At 44.4% G+C, this 20,896-nt stretch overlaps 1 protein-coding gene across 4 annotated transcripts in view; it reads left to right on the forward strand.

Moving 5' to 3' along the window:
* Positions 1-20,896, forward strand: part of RECK (reversion inducing cysteine rich protein with kazal motifs) — a 1,099,858-nt gene that overhangs the window by 990,172 nt on the left and 88,790 nt on the right. For all 4 annotated transcript variants that reach the window (XM_073630723.1, XM_073630721.1, XM_073630722.1 and 1 more), the window contains one exon: positions 8,310-8,383. In XM_073630723.1, the coding sequence (XP_073486824.1) occupies positions 8,310-8,383 (74 nt within the window). The remainder of the gene's footprint in view (positions 1-8,309; positions 8,384-20,896) is intronic.

The raw sequence follows: 20,896 nt of genomic DNA on the forward strand, positions 1-20,896 counted from the left end.
GGGTCCCGTGCATGGCTAGGCTCCCAAAAAGTCCCACACGTGGTATCCCTGTACTCAGGAGAAGCAACAGAATGTATTTTGGGGTGTAATTTCACATATTCCCATGGCATGTTTGAGCAATATATCATTTAGTGACAACTTTGTGCAAAAAAAAAAAAATTGTCTCTTTCCCGCAACTTGTGTCACAATATAAAATATTCCATGGACTCGACATGCCTCTCAGCAAATAGCTTGGGGTGTCTACTTTCCAAAATGGGGTCATTTGGGGGGGTTTTGAACTGTCCTGTCATTTTATGCACAACATTTAGAAGCTTATGTCACACATCACCCACTCTTCTAACCACTTGAAGACAAAGCCCTTTCTGACACTTTTTGATTACATGAAAAAATTATTTTTTTTTGCAAGAAAATTACTTTGAACCCCCACACATTATATATATTTTTTAAAGCAAATGCCCTACAGATTAAAATGGTGTGTGTTTCATTTTTTTTTCACACAGTATTTGCGCAGCGATTTTTCAAACGCATTTTGGGGGGAAAAAACACACTTTTTTAAATTTTAATGCACTAAAACACACTATATTGCCCAAATGTTTGATGAAATAAAAAAGATGATCTTAGGCCGAGTACATGGATACCAAACATGACATGCTTTAAAATTGTGCACAAACGTGCAGTGGCGACAAACTAAATACATTTTAAAAAGCCTTTAAAAGCCTTTACAGGTTACCACTTTAGATTTAAATTACTGCCCTCGATCTGACCTTCGCGGTGATACCTCACATGCATGGTGCAATTGCTGTTTACATTTGACGCCAGATTGACGCTTGCGTTCGCCTTAGCGCGAGAGCAGGGGGGACAGGAGTGCTTTTTTTTTTTTTTTCTTTATTATTTTTTTGCTTTTTTATCTTATTTTTAAACTGTTCCTTTCATTTTTTTTTTTTTTTTTTAAATCATTTTTATTGTTATCACGGGGAATGTAAATATCCCCTATCACAGGTACTCTTTTTTGAAAAAATTGGGGTCTATTAGACCCTAGATTTCTCCTCTGCCCTCAAAGCATCTGACCACACCAAGATCGGTGTGATAAAATCCTTTCCCAATTTCCCAATGGCGCTGTTTACATCCGGCGAAATCTAAGTCATAAAATGCTCGTAGCTTCCGGTTTCATAGGCCATAGAGATGTTTGGAGCCACTCTGGTCTCTGATCAGCTCTATGGTCAGCTGGCTGAATCACTGGCTGCATTCTCAGGTTCCCTGTTGAGACAGGAGAGCCAGAGAAAAACACGGAAGACGGTGGGGGGCATTCCCTCCCACTGCTTGTCTAGAAGCTAACTAGCCGCTAGGATTGCTTTAACATGAAAGCCGACCACTGGCTGAAAAGAATGATACCAAGATGATACCTAAACCTGCAGGCATCATTCTGATATAACCATTCAAAGTCGTGAATGACGTACCTGAAGACAAAAAAATGGTTAACAATAAAGCACAGTAAACGGTAAAGTATAAAAAATTGCATACCTGAAAAGCAAACATGATAAAACATTACAACAATAAAACATTGCAGAATATAATACAGTAGAAAAGAGCAGCACAATAGAGAGAATAGAGAAAGCAAGAACAATAAAACGACAACTATTTTTTTTATTTCATATTTTTGTATGTGTTTTTTTTTTTTTTTTACACTTTTTTTTGTAATTGTAACTTTTATAACGGTAACCGGTTCCAGGTTCGGGTCTCTCAAAATGCGATGGCATCTTGGGAGACCCTGGGAAAGTGTGCCTAGTCTGTGCAATGCTGTACCCTACGCTAATACTCAACTAGTGTATGGTAACGTTCAAAACATTCACCAATGCAAAGACCAGGATTGTCAGGACAGGAGGGACAATAATAGTGGGTGTCACGCCTATATCCGCGCTTGCTGCAGACACAACATTTTTTTGGGGGGGTTCGTTGGGTAGGGGTACTCGGGAGGACATAAAGAAAATGCCTCTCTTGCAGCTGACTGCATTTGGTTGGGGATGTGAATGGGGGAAGTACGGGCGCTGCAGAAGCGGTGGGTTCCCAATAAGGATTGGCGAATGCAGCAGGAAGGGCATTATGGGCACGACGGGACAAACACGTCTTTTTGGTGGCAGCGGGACACTACTTGTGCTTGCCACCTCACCAGCTTGAACTGCACTTATGGGACTCGCCACGTCACCAAGTGTTACTGCAGTGCTGGTTTGACTATGACCGGGGTGTACTAGGCCGCTGGTGCTTGCCAGTTCACCAAAACGCTACCAAAAAAACTGTTAGCGATCACAGGGATCAGGCCTGACTCTGCGAACGCTGCAGTTATGCGTTTAGTGTTTTGTAAGTGACAGTGATCGATCGATACTGCACTTGGGTGGGCTGGGCTGGGCCGGGCGGAGGGGCAAAACGCAGGTGCTAGCAGGTATCTGGGCTGATCCCGCTAACACTGCGTTTTTGGGAACCCTAAACTGCTGGGGACGCCAGTATAGATCTGATCGGATCAGATATTGATCTGTTCAGATACTATACCACTAAGGGAGGTGTACGGTGCGTGCGTGGGTGTTAGCGGTACTGGCGCTAATCTGACGCTGCCTGGGGCTGGTGCTTGCCAGTTCACCAAAACGCTACCAAGAAAACTGTTAGCAATCGCAGGGATCAGGCCTGACTCTGCGAACACTGCAGTTATGCGTTTAGTGTTTTGTAAGTGACAGTGATCGATCGATACTGCACTTGGGTGGGCTGGGTGGGCCGGGCGGAGGGGCAAAACGCAGGTGCTAGCAGGTATCTGGGCTGATCCCGCTAACACTGCGTTTTTGGGAACCCTAAACTGCTGGGGAGGCCAGTATAGATCTGATCGGATCAGATATTGATCCGTTCAGATACTATACCACTAAGGGAGGTGTACAGTGCGTGCGTGGGTGTTAGCGGTACTGGCGCTAATCTGACGCTGCCTGGGGCTGGTGCTTGCCAGTTCACCAAAACGCTACCAAGAAAACTGTTAGCGATCGCAGGGATCAGGCCTGACTCTGCGAACGCTGCAGTTATGCGTTTAGTGTTTTGTAAGTGACAGTGATCGATCGATACTGCACTTGGGTGGGCTGGGTGGGCCGGGCGGAGGGGCAAAACGCAGGTGCTAGCAGGTATCTGGGCTGATCCCGCTAACACTGCGTTTTTGGGAACCCTAAACTGCTGGGGAGGCCAGTATAGATCTGATCGGATCAGATATTGATCCGTTCAGATACTATACCACTAAGGGAGGTGTACGGTGCGTGCGTGGGTGTTAGCGGTACTGGCGCTAATCTGACGCTGCCTGGGGCTGGTGCTTGCCAGTTCACCAAAACGCTACCAAGAAAACTGTTAGCGATCACAGGGATCAGGCCTGACTCTGCGAACGCTGCAGTTATGCGTTTAGTGTTTTGTAAGTGACAGTGATCGATCGATACTGCACTTGGGTGGGCCGGGCCGGGCGGAGGGGAAAAACGCAGGTGCTAGCAGGTATCTGGGCTGATCCCGCTAACACTGCATTTTTGGGAACCCTAAACTGCTGGTGACGCTAGTATAGATCTGATCGGATCAGATATTGATCCGTTCAGATACTATACCACTAAGGGAGGCGTATGCTGCGTGCGTGGGTGTTAGCGGTACTGGCGCTAATCTGACGCTGCCTGGGGCGACGCATATCACCGCCGGGCAATCAGGGGGCTAAACCTTTATTCGGTAATAAACGGCGGGTGCCCTGACACTATAAAAAATAAATGAACTAACCAGCGTCAACCGTAACGGTTATACGGTGATCAGTGGTGAAAGGGTTAACTAGGGGGCAATCAAGGGGTTAAAACATTTATTAGATAGTATATGGGGGTCCCTGACGCTATAAAACGCTGACGGCGAACCTAAATATTTACCTCCCTAACTAGCGTCACCAGTGACACTAATACAGCGATCAGAAAAATGATCGCTTAGCGACACTGGCGACAGGGGGTGATCAAGGGGTTAAAACTTTATTAGGGGGGGTTAGGGGGGTATCCTAGACCTACAGGGGGCTAACACTCACTGCCCTAACACAGTAACTGTCACAATCTGACACCATGCAGTAATCAGAAAAAAAAATACTGCTTGGTGTCAGTGTGACAGGGAGGGGTGATTGGGGGGTGATCAGGGGCGATCGGGGGGGGGTCGGGGGTGTAAAGTATGCCTGGCATGTTCTACTGTGTGTGTGTGTAGTGTTTGTGCACTCACATGTCTTCTCTCCTTGGCGCCGGAACGGAAACTGCCGAGCCGAGGAGAGATGACATCACATTCTCTGCCTGTGTGTACTACACACAGGCAGGGGAGGATTCCCATTGGCTGGGAGTGATCGTGGCCCCCCCCTCGCCTCTCAACGCTCCCAGACAAATGCCGACCGCCGCTGGCACCGGGGGGGGGTCCGATCGGACCCCCCGCCCGCGGGAGGCAGATCACTTACAGGTACGTGATTCTGCCTGCCCGTGCCATTCTGCCGACGTATATCGTCATTAGGCGGTCGGCAAGTGGTTAAGAATAACCTTCTTGATCCCCTTCAATCTGGATTTCGCCCTCAACACTCCACAAAAACTGCTCTTTTAAAACTCACAAATGACCTACTAACTGCAAAAACCAACGGACACTATTCTGTACTCCTACTTCTGAAACTTTCAGCTGCCTTTGACATGGTTGACCACCCCCTCTTCTCAAAAAACTTTACTCCGCTTGGTCTCCGTGACTGTGCTCTTCAGTGGCTCTCATCTTACCTATCCCAACGCACCTTCATTTTCACTCCTCTTCCCTTCTCTCGGGGTCCCCCAATGTTCTGTTCTTGTACCTCTTTTATTGTCAATCTACACCTCTTCCCTGGGTCAGCTGATAGCCTCTCATGGCTTTCAATATCATTTCTGCGCTGACGACACACAAATCTATCTCTCCACCCCTCAACTCACTCTATCAGTCTCCTCACGCATCACTAACTTACTAACAGACATATCTGTATGGATGTCACACCACTTCCTCAAACTCAATTTGTCCAAAGCAGAGCTTATAATATTTCCTCCCTGACTTATCTGTCAAGAGCAATGGCACAACCATCCAGCCATCCCCACATGTCAGCGTGCTAGGTGTTATCCTGGACTCTGAAATCTCCTTTCAGCCCCACATCCAATCACTTTCCAAAGCTTGCTGCCTCAACCTCCGCAACATCTCTAATCTATGTCCCTTTCTAACCAATGAAACCACAAAGCTGCTGATTGACTCCCTGGTTATCTCTCGCCTTGACTACTGCAATTCCCTCCTCATTGGCAGTGGTGTATTTAGGTCTTGTGCTGTCCTAGGCCTGACTAAACTCATGCACCCCCTAATTTAAATACAACCCAAAGCTTCCTGCCAAGGCCACACCCCTTCCAGTTTAAGATCTACCCTATCATCTGTAAACCACACCCCTTCCTCTTTAGGCTCATTTGGCACCTTTTAGGGGGAGGGGGGGAACGGGTACCTGTTTTTGACAGGTAATGGGGAGGTAATGTATGACTGCATGGAGGAGGGGGAGGTAATGTATGACTGCATTGAGGAGGGGGAGGTAATGTATGACTGCATGGAGGAGGGGGAGGTAATGTATGACTGCATGGAGGAGGGGGAGGTAATGTATGACTGCATGGAGGAGGGGGGAGATAATGTATGACTGCATGGAGGGGGGAGGTAATGTATGACTGCATGGAGGAGGGGGAGGTAATGTATGACTGCATGGAGGAGGGGGAGGTAATGTATGACTGCATGGAGGGGGGAGATAATGTATGACTGCATGGAGGGGGGAGGTAATGTATGACTGCATGGAGGGGGGAGATAATGTATGACTGCATGGAGGGGGGAGGTAATGTATGACTGCATGGAGGGGGGAGGTAATGTATGACTGCATGGAGGAGGGGGAGGTAATGTATGACTGCATGGAGGAGGGAGAGGGAATATATGACTGCATGGAGGAGGGGGAGGTAATGTATGGCTGCATGGAGGGGGGAGATAATGCATGACTGCATGGAGGGGGGAGGTAATGTATGACTGCATGGAGGGGGGAGGTAATGTATGACTGCATGGAGGAGGGGGAGGTAATGTATGACTGCATGGAGGAGGGGGGAGGTAAAGTATGACTGCATGGAGGAGGGGGGAGGTAATGTATGACTGCATGGAGGAGGGGGAGGTAATGTATGACTGCATGGAGGAGGGGGGAGGTAAAGTATGACTGCATGGAGGAGGGGGGAGGTAATGTATGACTGCATGGAGGGGGGGAGTGTATATGAGAGCCTCAAATATATATGTGTGTGTGTGGGGGGGGGTGGTTAGTGTATGGGGGAACCCTGACTACTTGGAGAGCATTCTATGTATGGGGAGGATGGATGTCCATTTACCCGATCAGAGGGGGTATCCTGAGAGCCTTGTACTGCCTGCAGTGGGATGAGCTGTCTCTGGATCTCCTCCAAAGATTTATTTTAGCTTTGCTGAATTCACAAGCCACACCCATCGCTGGGATCCTCCTCCGTTCTGGGCCATCCCGGCCCTCCCATGGCTAATTAGGGAGTTGATGATAACGATATCCGCCGCCTCCTCCTCGATAGATCCCGCCTCCTCCTTGATAGACACCGGGGAGACGATGCTGTGTAGAAAGCTGCACGGAGGAGGGTAGGCGGAGCATAGGGCTCTGCCTCCACCAGTCAGATTGCGTCCCCCCCACCCCCCCTACCCTCGGCCAAGCACGTCATACTGCCCACAAGTGCCCGGCTATAGGAAGCCGGCCGCTGTATTTGTGCGGGAGGCGGCCACGGGAGCCGGGACTCGGAAAGACGGGTCTGGGTGGGTTGTTTTGATGCGGGGGGGCGGTGGCTTCTTGCCGCCCCCCGCAAAGTGCCGCCCTAGGCCTGGGCCTTGTCGGCCTAGGCCAAGAAACAGCACTGCTCATTGGCTTACCTTTAAATAGACTATTCCCCCTTCAGTCCATCATGAATGCTGCTGTCAGACTCATCCACCTTACAAACCGCACAGTGTCTGCTACCCCTCTCTGCCAATCCCTCCATTGGCTGTCACTTGCCCAACAAATTAAATTAAAAATACTAACAATAAGTTACAAAGCCATCCACAACTCTGCCCCCAGCTACATCACTAGCCTAGTCTCAAATGTATCCCCCTTTAAATGATCCCTGAAAACTTTCCTCTTCAGAGAAGCCTATCCTGCCTCCATCTAACAACTGCACTATTTTCTCAATTAGCTCATCCCCCACAGCTATTACCCTTTTGTATAACTTGACCCTCCCTCCTAGATTGCAAGCTCTAGCGAGCAGGGCTCTCTGATTCCCCCCTGTATTTAATTGTATTATAATTGTACTGTCTGCCCTAATGTTGTAAAGTGCTGCATAAACTGTCTGCGCTATATAAATCTGTATAATAATAATAATACCCAAAAAGACTTGTGGCTGTAATTGCAGCGAAAGGTGGTGACTCACAAAAGTATTGACTCAGGGGGGCTGGATACAAATGCAAGCCACACTTTTCAGATATTTGTAAAAAAAAATGAAAATCATTCATCATTTCCTTCCACTTCACAATTATTTGCCACTTTGTGTTGGTCTATCACATAAAATCCCAATAAGATAAATTTACATTTTTGGTTGTAACATGACAAAATGTGGAAAACTTCAAGGGGTATGAATACCTTTTCAAGGCACTGTACATTTATCATTTAAAAGCCACTGAAAAAATGTAAATTGAGTGTCCTTTGGGAATTATTGACATCACTTGGCATGGAGCCCTGTAGGACTTCCAGCTTTGCCTCAGCCACATTATATGTAGTAAAAAAAGTCAGCTGAGAGATATATATTGAATGAGAATGTCTGTTACAATGAGACACAAGTACAATACATAGCAGAAAATAACGACACATTTAGCTTCTAACTATTGCTAAAAAATAAGGTTAATAGACACTCTTGATCCCCACATGTCTCTTTCCAAATACTATTTATATTGCAAATTGTTTGAAAGTCAGAACTTTGCCCAAATCTGGTCTGTTTCCCCAGGCAGATTGAAAATTCACCAATAGAACAGGTTTTCCATTATATACTCATCTATAAATAATATAAATTTAATTTAAAATGTATATATCTTATTTTGCAGTCTGTGCTATAGCCTACTGCGATGCACATGTTCTAGCTCATTACAACGAATATGGTTAATAGATACATGCCAAATGTGTGCAGTATCTTTAAATGGTACTGACTTTTCTTTTTTGTTTGTATACACAGGAGCGTGCTGTCCATTGTGTTCTGGTGTTTTAAGAATTTTGTACGACAAAGAAAAACTAGATACATTTGCTAAGGTAAATTTATATTTGTCTGTAATGTTCTGAAATGCTGTAGACTGTTTACAAAAGTTGGGTATGTTAAATACTGGGCCATTTAAATTATTATTTTTTATAAAGAATATCTTTTTCCTAAACGTGTACTATTTTTATTGCCCAATTCAGCATTCTTTACTGTTTTGAATTATAGCAGATATTAAAGTGGTTGTAAACCCTCACATATACCCAGTGAAGTGAATAGCCTTAGATGATACACAGAGATGAAACAAACCCTCCTACAAAAGTTTTACTTGTATATCTGCTGTCTTCCCCTTTCTACACTCTTTGAAAAGTGCAGATCATGTTAGAAATCTTTCTTCCTCTTTCAGCAGTACATAGGGGTGGGTGGTAAGTAGAGTGTGAAAGCTAGAAAAATGGACTTTAAAGGCACACGAGTAATTTAACTATAAAAAGTAAAAATGATTTTATTTGGTTTAAGTTACAAAAATGAAAGCAGATACTATACATATTACATTTTCCATAAAAAAGTTTTATGTATTTAGTGTTTCCTACCCTACATGCAATTTAGAACACCACTTGTTATACATATAACTTATAATCAAACATTCCAAAGATAAGTGGGGAACAAATTCCCGAAACCAATGTTACGATTTGTGAATGTAAGATGAGGAGTTGTGGGTTAAATTGCAGATCCGGGTAGGTATTCTCTTAGTCGCTCAACATGTTGCGCGTCTAAATAACGCTTCCTCAAGAGTTAAGGATAATTCTGCTGGATATATATAAAATACATCAATAAGTATATATAAAGAGGAACAAAGGAACATGCAGAGATGTATTATGAATAGACAAGCTCTCTGCTGTCAGAAGTGGCTAATGCTGATAACAGAGGAACAAAGCACCAGAGAGAAACAGCACTTAGAGCTTTAGAGAGAGATAAATAAATACTACGGATATATGTGCTTAGTTCAACTTTCATGAATGGGATTCACAACCACTTTAAGGTAATATTATAATGGAATCGCTGGAAACTTTGCCCAATAAATCTTTTACTGCTTTTCTTCCAAGTGATATGTTTAACAGAATTTGCTTGGCATGCCACAGTCACATCCACCCTATTTACACTGTGATGAATTTACCCCAGGAAAATATAGCAGCCAGTCAACAGCTGTCAAATATTACCTGCACAATAAGCTGCAAATGAATTTGCCACAAGGAGTTCTGTATAGTGCTAAACTTTCAGCTGGGTTAAAGTGTTACTAAACCGAGGACCCTGCATACAAAGAACATGGAAATGTAAATATTTTAGTAAATATAAACTGCTAAATACCTTTTCTCATCAGCAGTATATAGCAGTCTTGTGACTTCTATCAGTGCCTGGTTAAAGCTTGTAGGAGGAGTTTTCATACTGCACTGGCTGTCCTATCAGGATGCAGGACCCCTGACCCTTTGTCTGGACAGTGCTGATTTGCCCTGTGATGATCACATGCACTCTCCCCAAAATAAAAACTCTCTAGCAATATGCACCAAACTGAACATGTGCAGCCTGACTCCAGTAAGTCTGTCTTATCCGGACATGTTATGGGGACAATGCAAGAAGAGGAGGATCTGTGCATGCAGGATCAAACAGTCTTTTTACACAAGGCAGAGGATTAACCCCTTAGGTTCCACAGTGAGTATAACAAGCATGCTTTACTGCAAATTTAGACAGATTTTAGTAACACTTTAACTTTCACTATTTTTGTAATTTAAAAAAAAGTTTTGTCTACCTCCTCATCCCCCCAGAACTAACCAGCCCCCTGCTGTGTTGTTACTATCCAACAAAGAGCAAGTGATGTCACAGAGAACTACGGGAGGACGTTTTTTGTAGTCAAATCTAAAGAGTGTTTCTCTAATAAAAGCACAAAACATTGACATCTCTTGCCCTCAATATTTTTTTTTCATCCCCATCCAAATTACAAGACTTGACTCTGAAATGTGCCCTTTTATTCATTTTCCCCCTACTCTTCACCTTCCCTTTTTCCCCTCTTTTTCTCTCCTTTTATTATCCTTTTTCATTCTAACTCATTCCAGCTCCTTGTCCTCTTCTCCCCCCCCACACACACACACACATACTGTATACCTCACTAACCATCTTTTCATTAAAGTAGAAGTCCACCCTAAAACTAAAATCCCTGCATCTACAGACATCGACAATCTAACACTAACCTATCTAGCTCTGTCTATCTAGACCTTTTATGAAGCCAATCTGACCCAATCCCACACTGGGCTGTAATCTGCGGCTTCGCTGTGGAGGTGGGTGCAGAGGACACGTCCGACAATGGAAGCCCCACAATAAGTATATAGGTGACATCACTCCCCATTCATTTTACAGCCGTTGTCAGCTGTATCCTCTGCAGAGCTTCCACCACTGGAGACTGGATTGGCTTCAGAAAAGGTATGTATACTAATTTCTTCTTTACAGTGCTAGATAGGTTATTCTTTGAATGTGGATGTCTGTAGATGCAGGGATTTTAGTTTTAGAGTGAACTTACACTTTAAATACCCCAACAATCTAAACCTTCAAACTCCTTCCACCCTCACTACCTAGTATTCCTTACTGTCTATCCTAATAAGTCCCTTTCTGTATTTGCTAAACATAAAACCCCTGAGGCTTTAGATTTTTTCTTCAAAGACAAACCTTGCAACTATTTTATATCTATAATGTTTTAAGGACAACCTTTGTTTTCTCTGTATAGCTACATCAATATCAGCAGTCCCTAAATCCTAAATTGGTGATATTCTGTTATAAATATCTTTGATGCTATTTAAACTTTAAGGCCAATTACTGATGCCATTATGTCTGTATGTTGATGTTTAAAAAAAAAGTCCAAGGAGTGAATCCGTTGCCAGTGTTTTAATGTAAATGTCTTTAAAATGTGAATTTTTATCATTTTTTCACACAAATAGAGCTTTCTTTTGGTGGTATTTAATCACCACTGTTTTTTTTTTTTTTTTTGCTAATGAAACAAAACTTTTTCTGTTTCTGTTATAAAATTTTGCAAATAAATTATCTTTATTCATAAATTTAGGCCATGTATACTGCTACATTTCTTTGGTAAAAATTACTCAAATCAGTGTATATTTTTTAGTTTGTAGGAACATTATAGAGTACACAAACTCTGGTATATATATCTGAAAATCGAGCAATCCTGATGTACTGACGGCCTCTTTTATTGAGGCCCAAAAATGCCAGTACAGGACAAATATGACTGTCAGGTCACCTGGGACCAGGTAACACATGCACTCTGTAGGAGTCAGAAGTGCACCGCTAAGGTAGTGGACCCTAGGACTGACTGCTGCGGATTGAACCCTGGTAGGTTCAGGAAGCAGGTCTACAGGATAACTAACATGGATCCCAGTGGGAGCTAGAGCATAGATTCCCCAGAGCGCAGAGTCTAAGAGCCAGCGGGTGTTCACCAGAGCCTCTAGTGGTGAGGATGGACTGCACTGCAGTCTGGCTCCAGGTCACGGCCCCCAGGGTCTCACAGCTCATGCTCACCGTAGACTACAGGAGGAGGAAGGAGGCAGCAGGCTGGAACGACAGGGAAGTAAGGGGTAAGCCAAAGGTCAGGGCGACTAGCAGACAAGGATAAACATAACATGCCAAAGGTCAGGGTAACAAGCAGACAGGGAGAGTCGAGAACAGGCCAAAGTCGGTAACAGGAATCAGACGTAGGAAACACAGCAAGTACACACGGAGGCTAACACACAATGGTTGATCAGCACTGCTGGCTTGCAGTGCACAGGTTAACATAGGGTTCCCTGATAGGGCCTGGGGTGGGGCCATGCTTAGAGGAGAGGTTATAAAACCAGTCAGGTGAGAGGCAGCTGGTCTTTAGCGATGAACACATGGAGACAGGTAAGCTGACAGAGAAAACTCTATTGCATAACCATGATTCCCCCCCCCCCTCTTATGAGGCCTCCCCCTCCCCCTCCTGGGCCCTGGCTTAAAGGGAAACTCCAGATGAAACCTCCTCAACAGACGAGGCGCAAAGATCTCAGATGCAGTGATCCAAGACCTCTCCTCAGGACCAAACCCTTCCCAATGTACGAGGTACTGAAGAATGCCTCTACGGCGCCGGGAATCGAGAACTTGACTAACCTCGTACTTAAGATTATCCTCAGAGACCGAAACCGAGGTAGGGAGAGGATGAGAGGACTTATTGAGGGCTAAAGGCTTCTTAGGAATGGATAAAGGCATAAGAAGACCATCAGGAGTCTGAGCAGGGTCCCCCAGACCCTTAAAGATGTGCTGGACATCCAACACAGGATCATCAGACTGGGCAGAAGTCAGTGGATCCCTGAGACCAGGTTGGTTAGAAAGTGATGTGTCACAGAAGTCAAGCTGGATAGCTTCACTGGGCATAGGCTGAACTGGTGCAGAGGCCAACTGAACAGCATTGCCAGGTGCAGCGACCACCAGAATCGTAGCACAGGGCGTAGCGACTGTGGAACTGATAGACAGAACTGATAGCCTGGGTGTGTGTCCAAGGGGGTCCAGGAACAGGCAAAGGTAAATTACCATGCAAACTGGAGTGAATGATCGGCTCAACTTCACAGGTGGGCTCCTCAACCAGAGTGCCACATGACCCAGAGAGTGCCTCAGCTGGACTATTGCAGGAGACATTCCAGAAATCGCTATACGTAGCGGGAAGAGCAGAAGATACTGGGATGGTGCAAACAGGAAATTTCTCTTTTGGGGTAACCTTGAGTAGGCAGGAAGAGGCACAGGAGGAACCCCAAGCCAGGATCCATCCAGCAGTTCAGTCAATGTGTGGAGAATGGAACCGTAACCAAGGAAGACCTAATATGATAGGAGATGAAGCTTTAGGCAAGACAAGGAAGGATATCCACTCCTGGTGGAGTGTCCCTACCGACATCTTAACAGGAAGGGTCTGGAAGCAGATAGGACCCCCTGGGAGAACAGTGCCATCAATCGCCATGACCACCAATGGCGTTGAAAGGGGCAAAAGGGTAAGTCTCATGGAAGATGCAGTTTCCCAATCCATGAAATTGCCAGCGGCTCCGGAATCCAGATGTGCCGAGACCGAACGAGAGGAAGCGCTGACATGAAGGAACACAGAAAGAAGAAGACAAGAAGGTGAAGGTGATACTTCAGGGTCTAATACTCCAACTTCCAGATGTATTAGCCCCGATTGTTTTTCCGGACGAAGAGAACAAGTGTCACGAAAATAACCTTTGGCCCCACAATAGAGGCACAGGCCCAGAGTTCTGCGCCTAGTGCGTTCTTCAGGAGACAACTTGGTCCAGCCCAGCTGCATAGGTTCCTCAGCGGGCAGGGGGTGCTCCTCGGATCGAAGAGAAGGGACTGGGAGCTCAAGCTGCCTAAGGAACGGGGAGTGATGGCGTCTTTTTTCCAGGGCCCTCTCCTGAAAGCGAATATCGATCTGGTTACACAAGGTGATGACACCGTCCAGATCAGCAGGAAGGGATCTTCCTGCTAATTCATCCTTCATTCTATCAGATAGGCCATGTAAAAAGGTTGCAACTAGGGCCTCATTATTCCAGCTCAATTCAGCTGTGAGGATATGGAACTGAAGAGCATATTGTCCCACAGAAGCGGACTCTTGACGGAGACGTAAAAGAGCGCTAGCCGCTGAAGAGACATGACCCGGTTCCTCGAAGATATTCCAAAAAAGTTTCAAGAAATCAGACAGGCTAGAAACCATTGGATCATTCAGTTCCCACAGAGGGGCAGCCCAAGCTAGCGCCTCGCCGGACAGGAGGGATATAATATAGGCTACTTTTGCCCGATCGGACAGGAAGTTTTGAGGCTGAAGTTCAAAATGAATCGTGCACTGGCTAAGGAACCCCCTGCAAGCCTTGGAGTCCCCAGAGAAATGGGCCGGAGCTGGCAGTTGTAATGAATGTGTGGCTGCGACTGGTGCGATAGGTGCAGCAGCAGATAGCGGTTGAGGTTGTTGAACCGGGGGTCCTAATGAGGCCTAAACCTGTTCAAAACGGGATGCCAAATCCTGAAGGAATCGCATCACTTGGGTCTGATGCGATTCCTGGGTCTCAAGTCTGCGAACTAAGCCCTGCAACGGATCATTTGCGGGTAGCGGCACATCACCTGGGTCCATGGCTGATCAAACTGGGACCAGGTGACAGATGCACTCTGTAGGAGTCAGAAGTGCACAGCTAAGGTAGTGGACCCTAGGACTGAATGAGGATGGACTGCGCTGCAATCTGGCTCCAGGTCGCGGCCCCCAGGGTCTCACAGCTCACCATAGACTACAGGAGAAGAGGAAGGAGGCAGCAGGCTGGAACGAATGGGAAGTAAGGGGTAAGCCAAAGGTCAGGGCGACTAGCAGACAAGGATAAACATAACACGCCAAAGGTCAGGGTAACAAGCAGACAGGGAGAGTCGAGAACAGGCCAAAGTCGGTAACAGGAATCAGACGTAGGAAACACAGCAAGTACACACGGAGGCTAACACACAATGGTTGATCAGCACTGCTGGCTTGCAGTGCACAGGTTAATATAGGGTTCCCTGATAGGGCCTGGGGTGGGGCCATGCTTAGAGGAGAGGTTATAAAACCAGTCAGGTGAGAGGCAGCTGGTCTTTAGAGATGAACACATGGAGACAGGTAAGCTGACAGAGAAAACTCTATTGCATAACCATGACAATGACCCCTTTATATAGATAAATTATATAGTCCAAAGTATTTAGTAAGAGGCATGGTGAACTTGCAATTTTTTTCACAATTTTTTGGAAAATGATGAAATAAGAAAAAAAACAAACAATTTTTTTACATACTGTCACCAGTGCAGTACAGCATCATCATATAACTGGTGTGGTGGTGATCAGAGACACTGACTGGTGGCAGTATGTTAAAAAAAAAAAAGCAATCTTTTTTTTTTTTTTATATTTTTATCTTTTAAAACTTTTTTTTTAACAATAGTTTTTAATATACTGTGACCAGAGCAATACAGCAATACTATAGTAACATTGTACTACTCCAGGGAGGTGATCAGGATTTATTTTATTTTTTTGCACACTTTGGGGCTGATTTACTAAGATTTCCGAAGTACTGGGCGCTCTACATGTAATAGCGGTCGTTTCAGGCAATTAAGAGTTCAGCTAGGTGAACATGTGAATGAAAAATCATGCTATTAGTGCCGAACATGCCTTAGTGAATTCAGAATCAGCGCTAATCGGCAATTCCGCGGATCTGCAAGTTCCAATTGCTACCAAGTTGTTATATAGTACTGCACTGCAACCATGATCCATGTATCCATGATCCATGTATGTGAAGAAAACATTTTTATGTGAGATGTGCTCTACCTCGCGTGCATCTATCGATGTATATTGCAATTCTGCTATTCTGTAAAGTTACATGTATTGAACATTTACACTTGCATATCTGTTGTATGTTATTTTTTTCATGTTATTTTTTTTTTATTCAGGTGACTATAAAGCAGTAATTATTTATGTTCATTTTATTAATCATACTACACTATTATGATGGTCTCAGCATACTTAGCACAATGGCTGTGTTTATTTTTTTTCTTCTTCTTTTGCTAACGAATGCAGTTATAAATGAGTATTGCAGAGTAATGTCTGCTATTCTGTAAAGTTACATGTATTGAACATTTACACTTGCATATCTCTTGTATGTTATTTTTTTCATGTTATGAGTTCAAATCCCAGCCAACCTACCACCCACCAGCTGTGTTTATTTTTCCAGTGAACAAGCGAATTAAAATAAACAAACAAAAAAATGTAAACTTCCCGTTAACTAGTGTGTGCTGTTTGGAATTCCACACCATAATATTACATACATACCATTGCATGCATTTTAATAGTTAATATAATAGAATCAACCAAACTAAAGTGCATTGACTAATTGTTCAATGCAATCTTTTAGTATCCCTCTGTGGGATTTAAACCCAAAAGTCCTTCAAGGCCTGCATCTTTCAAGGTAGAAGTGCTGACCACTAGACTATTGGGCCCCCCAAAGCACCTTGTCCCCATGTTTATGGGGACAAGGGCCTTTTCCCGACAACCTTGGCCGGTGGTTGTTGGGGTCTGCAGGCGGGGGGCTTATCGGAATCTGGAAGCCCCCTTTAATAAGGGGACCCCCAGATCCCATCCCCCACCCCTATGTAATTGGTTATCAGGTACATTGTACCCCTACCCATTCACCCAAAAAGTGTCAAAAAATACAAACCACCTAACCTGGCACTATTGTGCCAGGTTAGGTGGTAGTACCAGGTTAGGTAATAGTGCCAGGTTAGGGTGGTAGTGCCAGGTTAGGGTGGTAGTGCCAGGTTAGGTAATAGTGCCAGGTTAGGGTGGTAGTACCAGGTTAGGGTGGTAGTGCCAGGTTAGGTAATAGTGCCAGGTTAGGGTGGTATTGCCAGGTTAGTTAATAGTGCCAGGTTAGGTGATAGTGCCAGGTTAGGTAATAGTGCCAGATTAGGGTGGTAGTGCCAGGTTAGGTAATAGTGCCGGGTTAGGTAATAGTGCCAGGTTAGGGTGGTAGTGCCAGGTTAGGGTGGTAGTGCCAGGTTAGGTAATAGTGCCAGGTTAGGGTGGTAGTGCCAGGTTAGGTATTAGTGCCAGGTAAGGTAATAGTGCCAGGTTAGGTGGTAGTGCCAGGTTAGGTAATAGTGCCAGGTTAGGGTGGTAGTGCCAGGTTAGGGTGGTAGTGCCAGGTTAGGTAATAGTGCCAGGTTAGGTGGTAGTGCCAGGTTAGGTAATAGTGCCAGGTTAGGGTGGTTGTGCCAGGTTAGGGGGTAGTGCCAGGTTAGGTAATAGTGCCAGGTTAGGTAATAGTGCCAGGTTAGGTAATATTGCCAGGTTAGGTGATAGTGCCAGGTTAGGTAATAGTGCCAGGTTAGAGTGGTAGTGCCAGGTTAGGGTGGTAGTGCCAAGTTAGGTTATAGTGCTGGGTTAGGTGGTAGTGCCAGGTTAGGTAATAGTGCCAGGTTAGGGTGGTAGTGCCAGGTTAGGTAATAGTGCCAGGTTAGGGTGGTAGTGCCAGGTTAAGTAATAGTGCCAGGTTAGGGTGGTATTGCCAGGTTAGGTAATAGTGCCAGGTTAGGTAATAGTGCCAGGTTAGGGTGGTAGTGCCAGGTTAGGTAATAGTGCCGGGTTAGGTAATAGTGCCAGGTTAGGGTGGTAGTGCCAGGTTAGGTAATAGTGCCAGGTTAGGGTGGTAGTGCTAGGTTAGGTAATAGTGCCAGGTTAGGTAATAGTGCCAGGTTAGGGTGGTAGTGCCAGGTTAGTTAATAGTGCTAGGTTAGGTGATAGTGCCAGGTTAGGTAATAGTGCCAGATTAGGGTGGTAGTGCCAGGTTAGGTAATAGTGCCGGGTTAGGTAATAGTGCCAGGTTAGGGTGGTACCCTAACCCAGGTTAGGGTGGTAGTACCAGGTTAGGGTGGTAGTGCCAGGTTAGGTAATAGTGCCAGGTTAGGGTGGTATTGCCAGGTTAGTTAATAGTGCTAGGTTAGGTGATAGTGCCAGGTTAGGTAATAGTGCCAGATTAGGGTGGTAGTGCCAGGTTAGGTAATAGTGCCGGGTTAGGTAATAGTGCCAGGTTAGGGTGGTAGTGCCAGGTTAGGTAATAGTGCCAGGTTAGGGTGGTAGTGCCAGGTTAGGTAATAGTGCCAGGTTAGGTAATAGTGCCAGGTTAGGGTGGTAGTGCCAGGTTAGGTAATAGTGCCAGAGTAAATACATAACATGTATAGATAAGAGTCCAGTTCCCCTCTTCCTCCATCACCTGCACTTAAAGCATAAATCTACTATGACTGTCCCTGCTGCTGCTGTAGAACCTCTTTTTCCCCCTCCCTGAAGTAAACATAAAGAAAAAAAAACTCACATGGGTGCTGGCAAGCTGAGGATTGATTCTGGCTTCTCCTTCCTGGAACTGTAGTCAAAATGTGGCAGGTGAGAGGGGAAGAGGGAGGGGCTGCAGCACGGACAAAGCATTATTGGCTGACGAGATGAGATGCAAATATCTGCTCTCCCTGTGATGGTCGGGAATCGGGACACAGATATCATGCAGCCCTGCATCTTACTGCTGTGTGCATTTCTCCACATATTACAGGTTGGAGATGTTGTTTTGCACACACAGGGGCGGGCTTAGAGGTCAAAGCACTGCTGCTGGAGTCTTCTGTCACTATGACAAGCAGGAGACCCGGACAGTAAAGTTTACACAACAGGACACGAGCATGGCATTTACATAGCCATGCCCTCTGTGTGTCTCTCCCTCCAGCAGTTGAGAGCCTACAGAGAATTGCTCTGTGATTGCCATGCCGATCGTTATAATTGGGGGGAACATGGGGGGCCCAGTATGATGTTAGGGGGGTCAGGGCCCCCTATGGCCCCACCCTGGTGACGCCTCTGCTCCTTCTGGATTTTGCTTCTAATTCCCTTGTGGACTCTGCCATTTGTGAATGAATATTTTATGGTTACACAACCAATCACATTGCTATAATCTTTTTATATGGACTATAAACTGAAAGACCTATGAATAAATGGTTGTGGAACGAATTACCTGAGTTTCCATTATTTCGTATGGGAAAATTTGCTTTGATATACAAGTGGTTTGGATTACAAGCATGTTTCTGGAACTAAATATACGCTCGCAATCCAAAGTTTTACTGTATGTGAAATGTGGCGTGCATTTGTATTCAGCCCCCTTTATTCTAAAACCCCTAACTAAAATCTAGTGGAACCAATTGCCTTCAGAAGTCACCTAATTAGTAAATAGAATGCAGTTTTAACAGTGCCACAGAATGAAAACAATCAATCAAAATGGACCGCAGCTTTCTCAGTAATGACCTGAGTCAGTAATAGAAAAGTAAAAGCAAGATTAGCATAGGTCCGCAATACTCTTACAGCATAAAATATAGTCCTCAATACAATACTAAATATATTTCTAATCATGTATCATGCAAATATACAAAGTAAACTAATATGTGTAATTATATATTCTGTGCAAATCATAGACACATCTTGCCATGGAGTATATAATGAGCAAGGGGAGAGAAGGAAAAATGCTTCTCATAGCGTAATATAGTTCACACAGCCATTTAATAATTTTTTAATAAAAGCAATTATAATTTCCACTCACATATTTCAAGTGCCCGCCTGGCACTAAGGATAACACGCTCAGCTCAGATGATTGTTGTATGCTCCGGGTATATCACATAGCACGGGCTCCAACCATTCACCCTGCAATATCGTCAGCGTCCCTGTCTCACTCGACGTACATTATGTCTGATTGACGTCTTCTCTGAGTGGCAGGACATTTGACGATACCGGATCATCTTTATAGGGGCTCAATCAGCCCTTATTATGCATCAGCGCTTTTCAAAGCAATGTTACACAATTAAAAATCTTTATACACCAATACAATACTATATATATGTTAAAAACATTTGTTTACAAATATTAGTTTGAAAAAACATTCCTACATGTATAATTGTTATGCTGCGTACACACGATGGGATTTTCTGACGGGAAATGTTGGATGTGAGCTTGTTGGCGGTAAGTCCGACCGTGCGTATGCTCCATCGGACATTTGTTTTCAGACTTTCTGCCAACAAATGTTGGCTAGCAGGTTCTCAAATTTTCCGCCAACAAATGTTTGTTGTCGGATTGTCCGATCGTGTGTACACAAGTCCATCGGACAAAAGTCCAAAGTACAAACACGCATGCTAAGAAGCAGAAGTGGACGGTCTTGTAAACTAGCGCTCGTAATGGAGAATTAACATTCGTAATGTGGCAAATTATGAAATCTCCAAATGCAGTGCACAGTTCTCTTCTTCTTTAATGGGATAATAATGAAGCTGCTTTGCTGGTGATACTGATGGAGTTATTGACGATTAACGATTTTTCAAAGGCTTTTTTTTTTTCACGTGATATCAAGAATAAAAATAATAATAATAGCGCTAAATGAAAAACGCAAAAACAAAAGCGCAAATCAACACTCACCAAACTTCTACTAACACGAAATTAGCAGAAGGAGCCCAAAGGGTGGCGCTAAAGAGCTGAAAAACCACGTCTAGTGGTACGTCTAGTACGTCACTGCATTCGTAATTGTTGGCCAACATTTGTGTGACCATGTGTATGCAAGACAAGTTTGAGCCAACACCCTTCCAACAAAATTCCACGGTTTTGTTGTCAGAAAGTCCGATCGTGTCTACAGGGCATTATAATAATATTTTATTAAATTATAATTTAATCGTTGTGCTGTTTGCACAGCAACTTCTATACTGATGTTATCACTTTACAAATATCTTATTAGAAACTAACACAATTATGTTTATAGCATCACTCTACCTTTCAGTCAGGGCATTCTTATTTCATCAATGGCTGCCTATCAATATTCCATAAATAAAAATAAAATACATTGAAATTAAAATGAAAATTATTAAATAAAAATATTGAAAAAAAAAATGAAAATACAAATAAAAATAGAATTAAAATAAAATAAGAAATGAAAATTAAACTAAAAA

This window comes from Aquarana catesbeiana, linkage group LG05 (genome assembly GCF_042186555.1).
Source record: "Aquarana catesbeiana isolate 2022-GZ linkage group LG05, ASM4218655v1, whole genome shotgun sequence".
NCBI classification, from domain to species: Eukaryota; Metazoa; Chordata; class Amphibia; order Anura; family Ranidae; genus Aquarana; species Aquarana catesbeiana.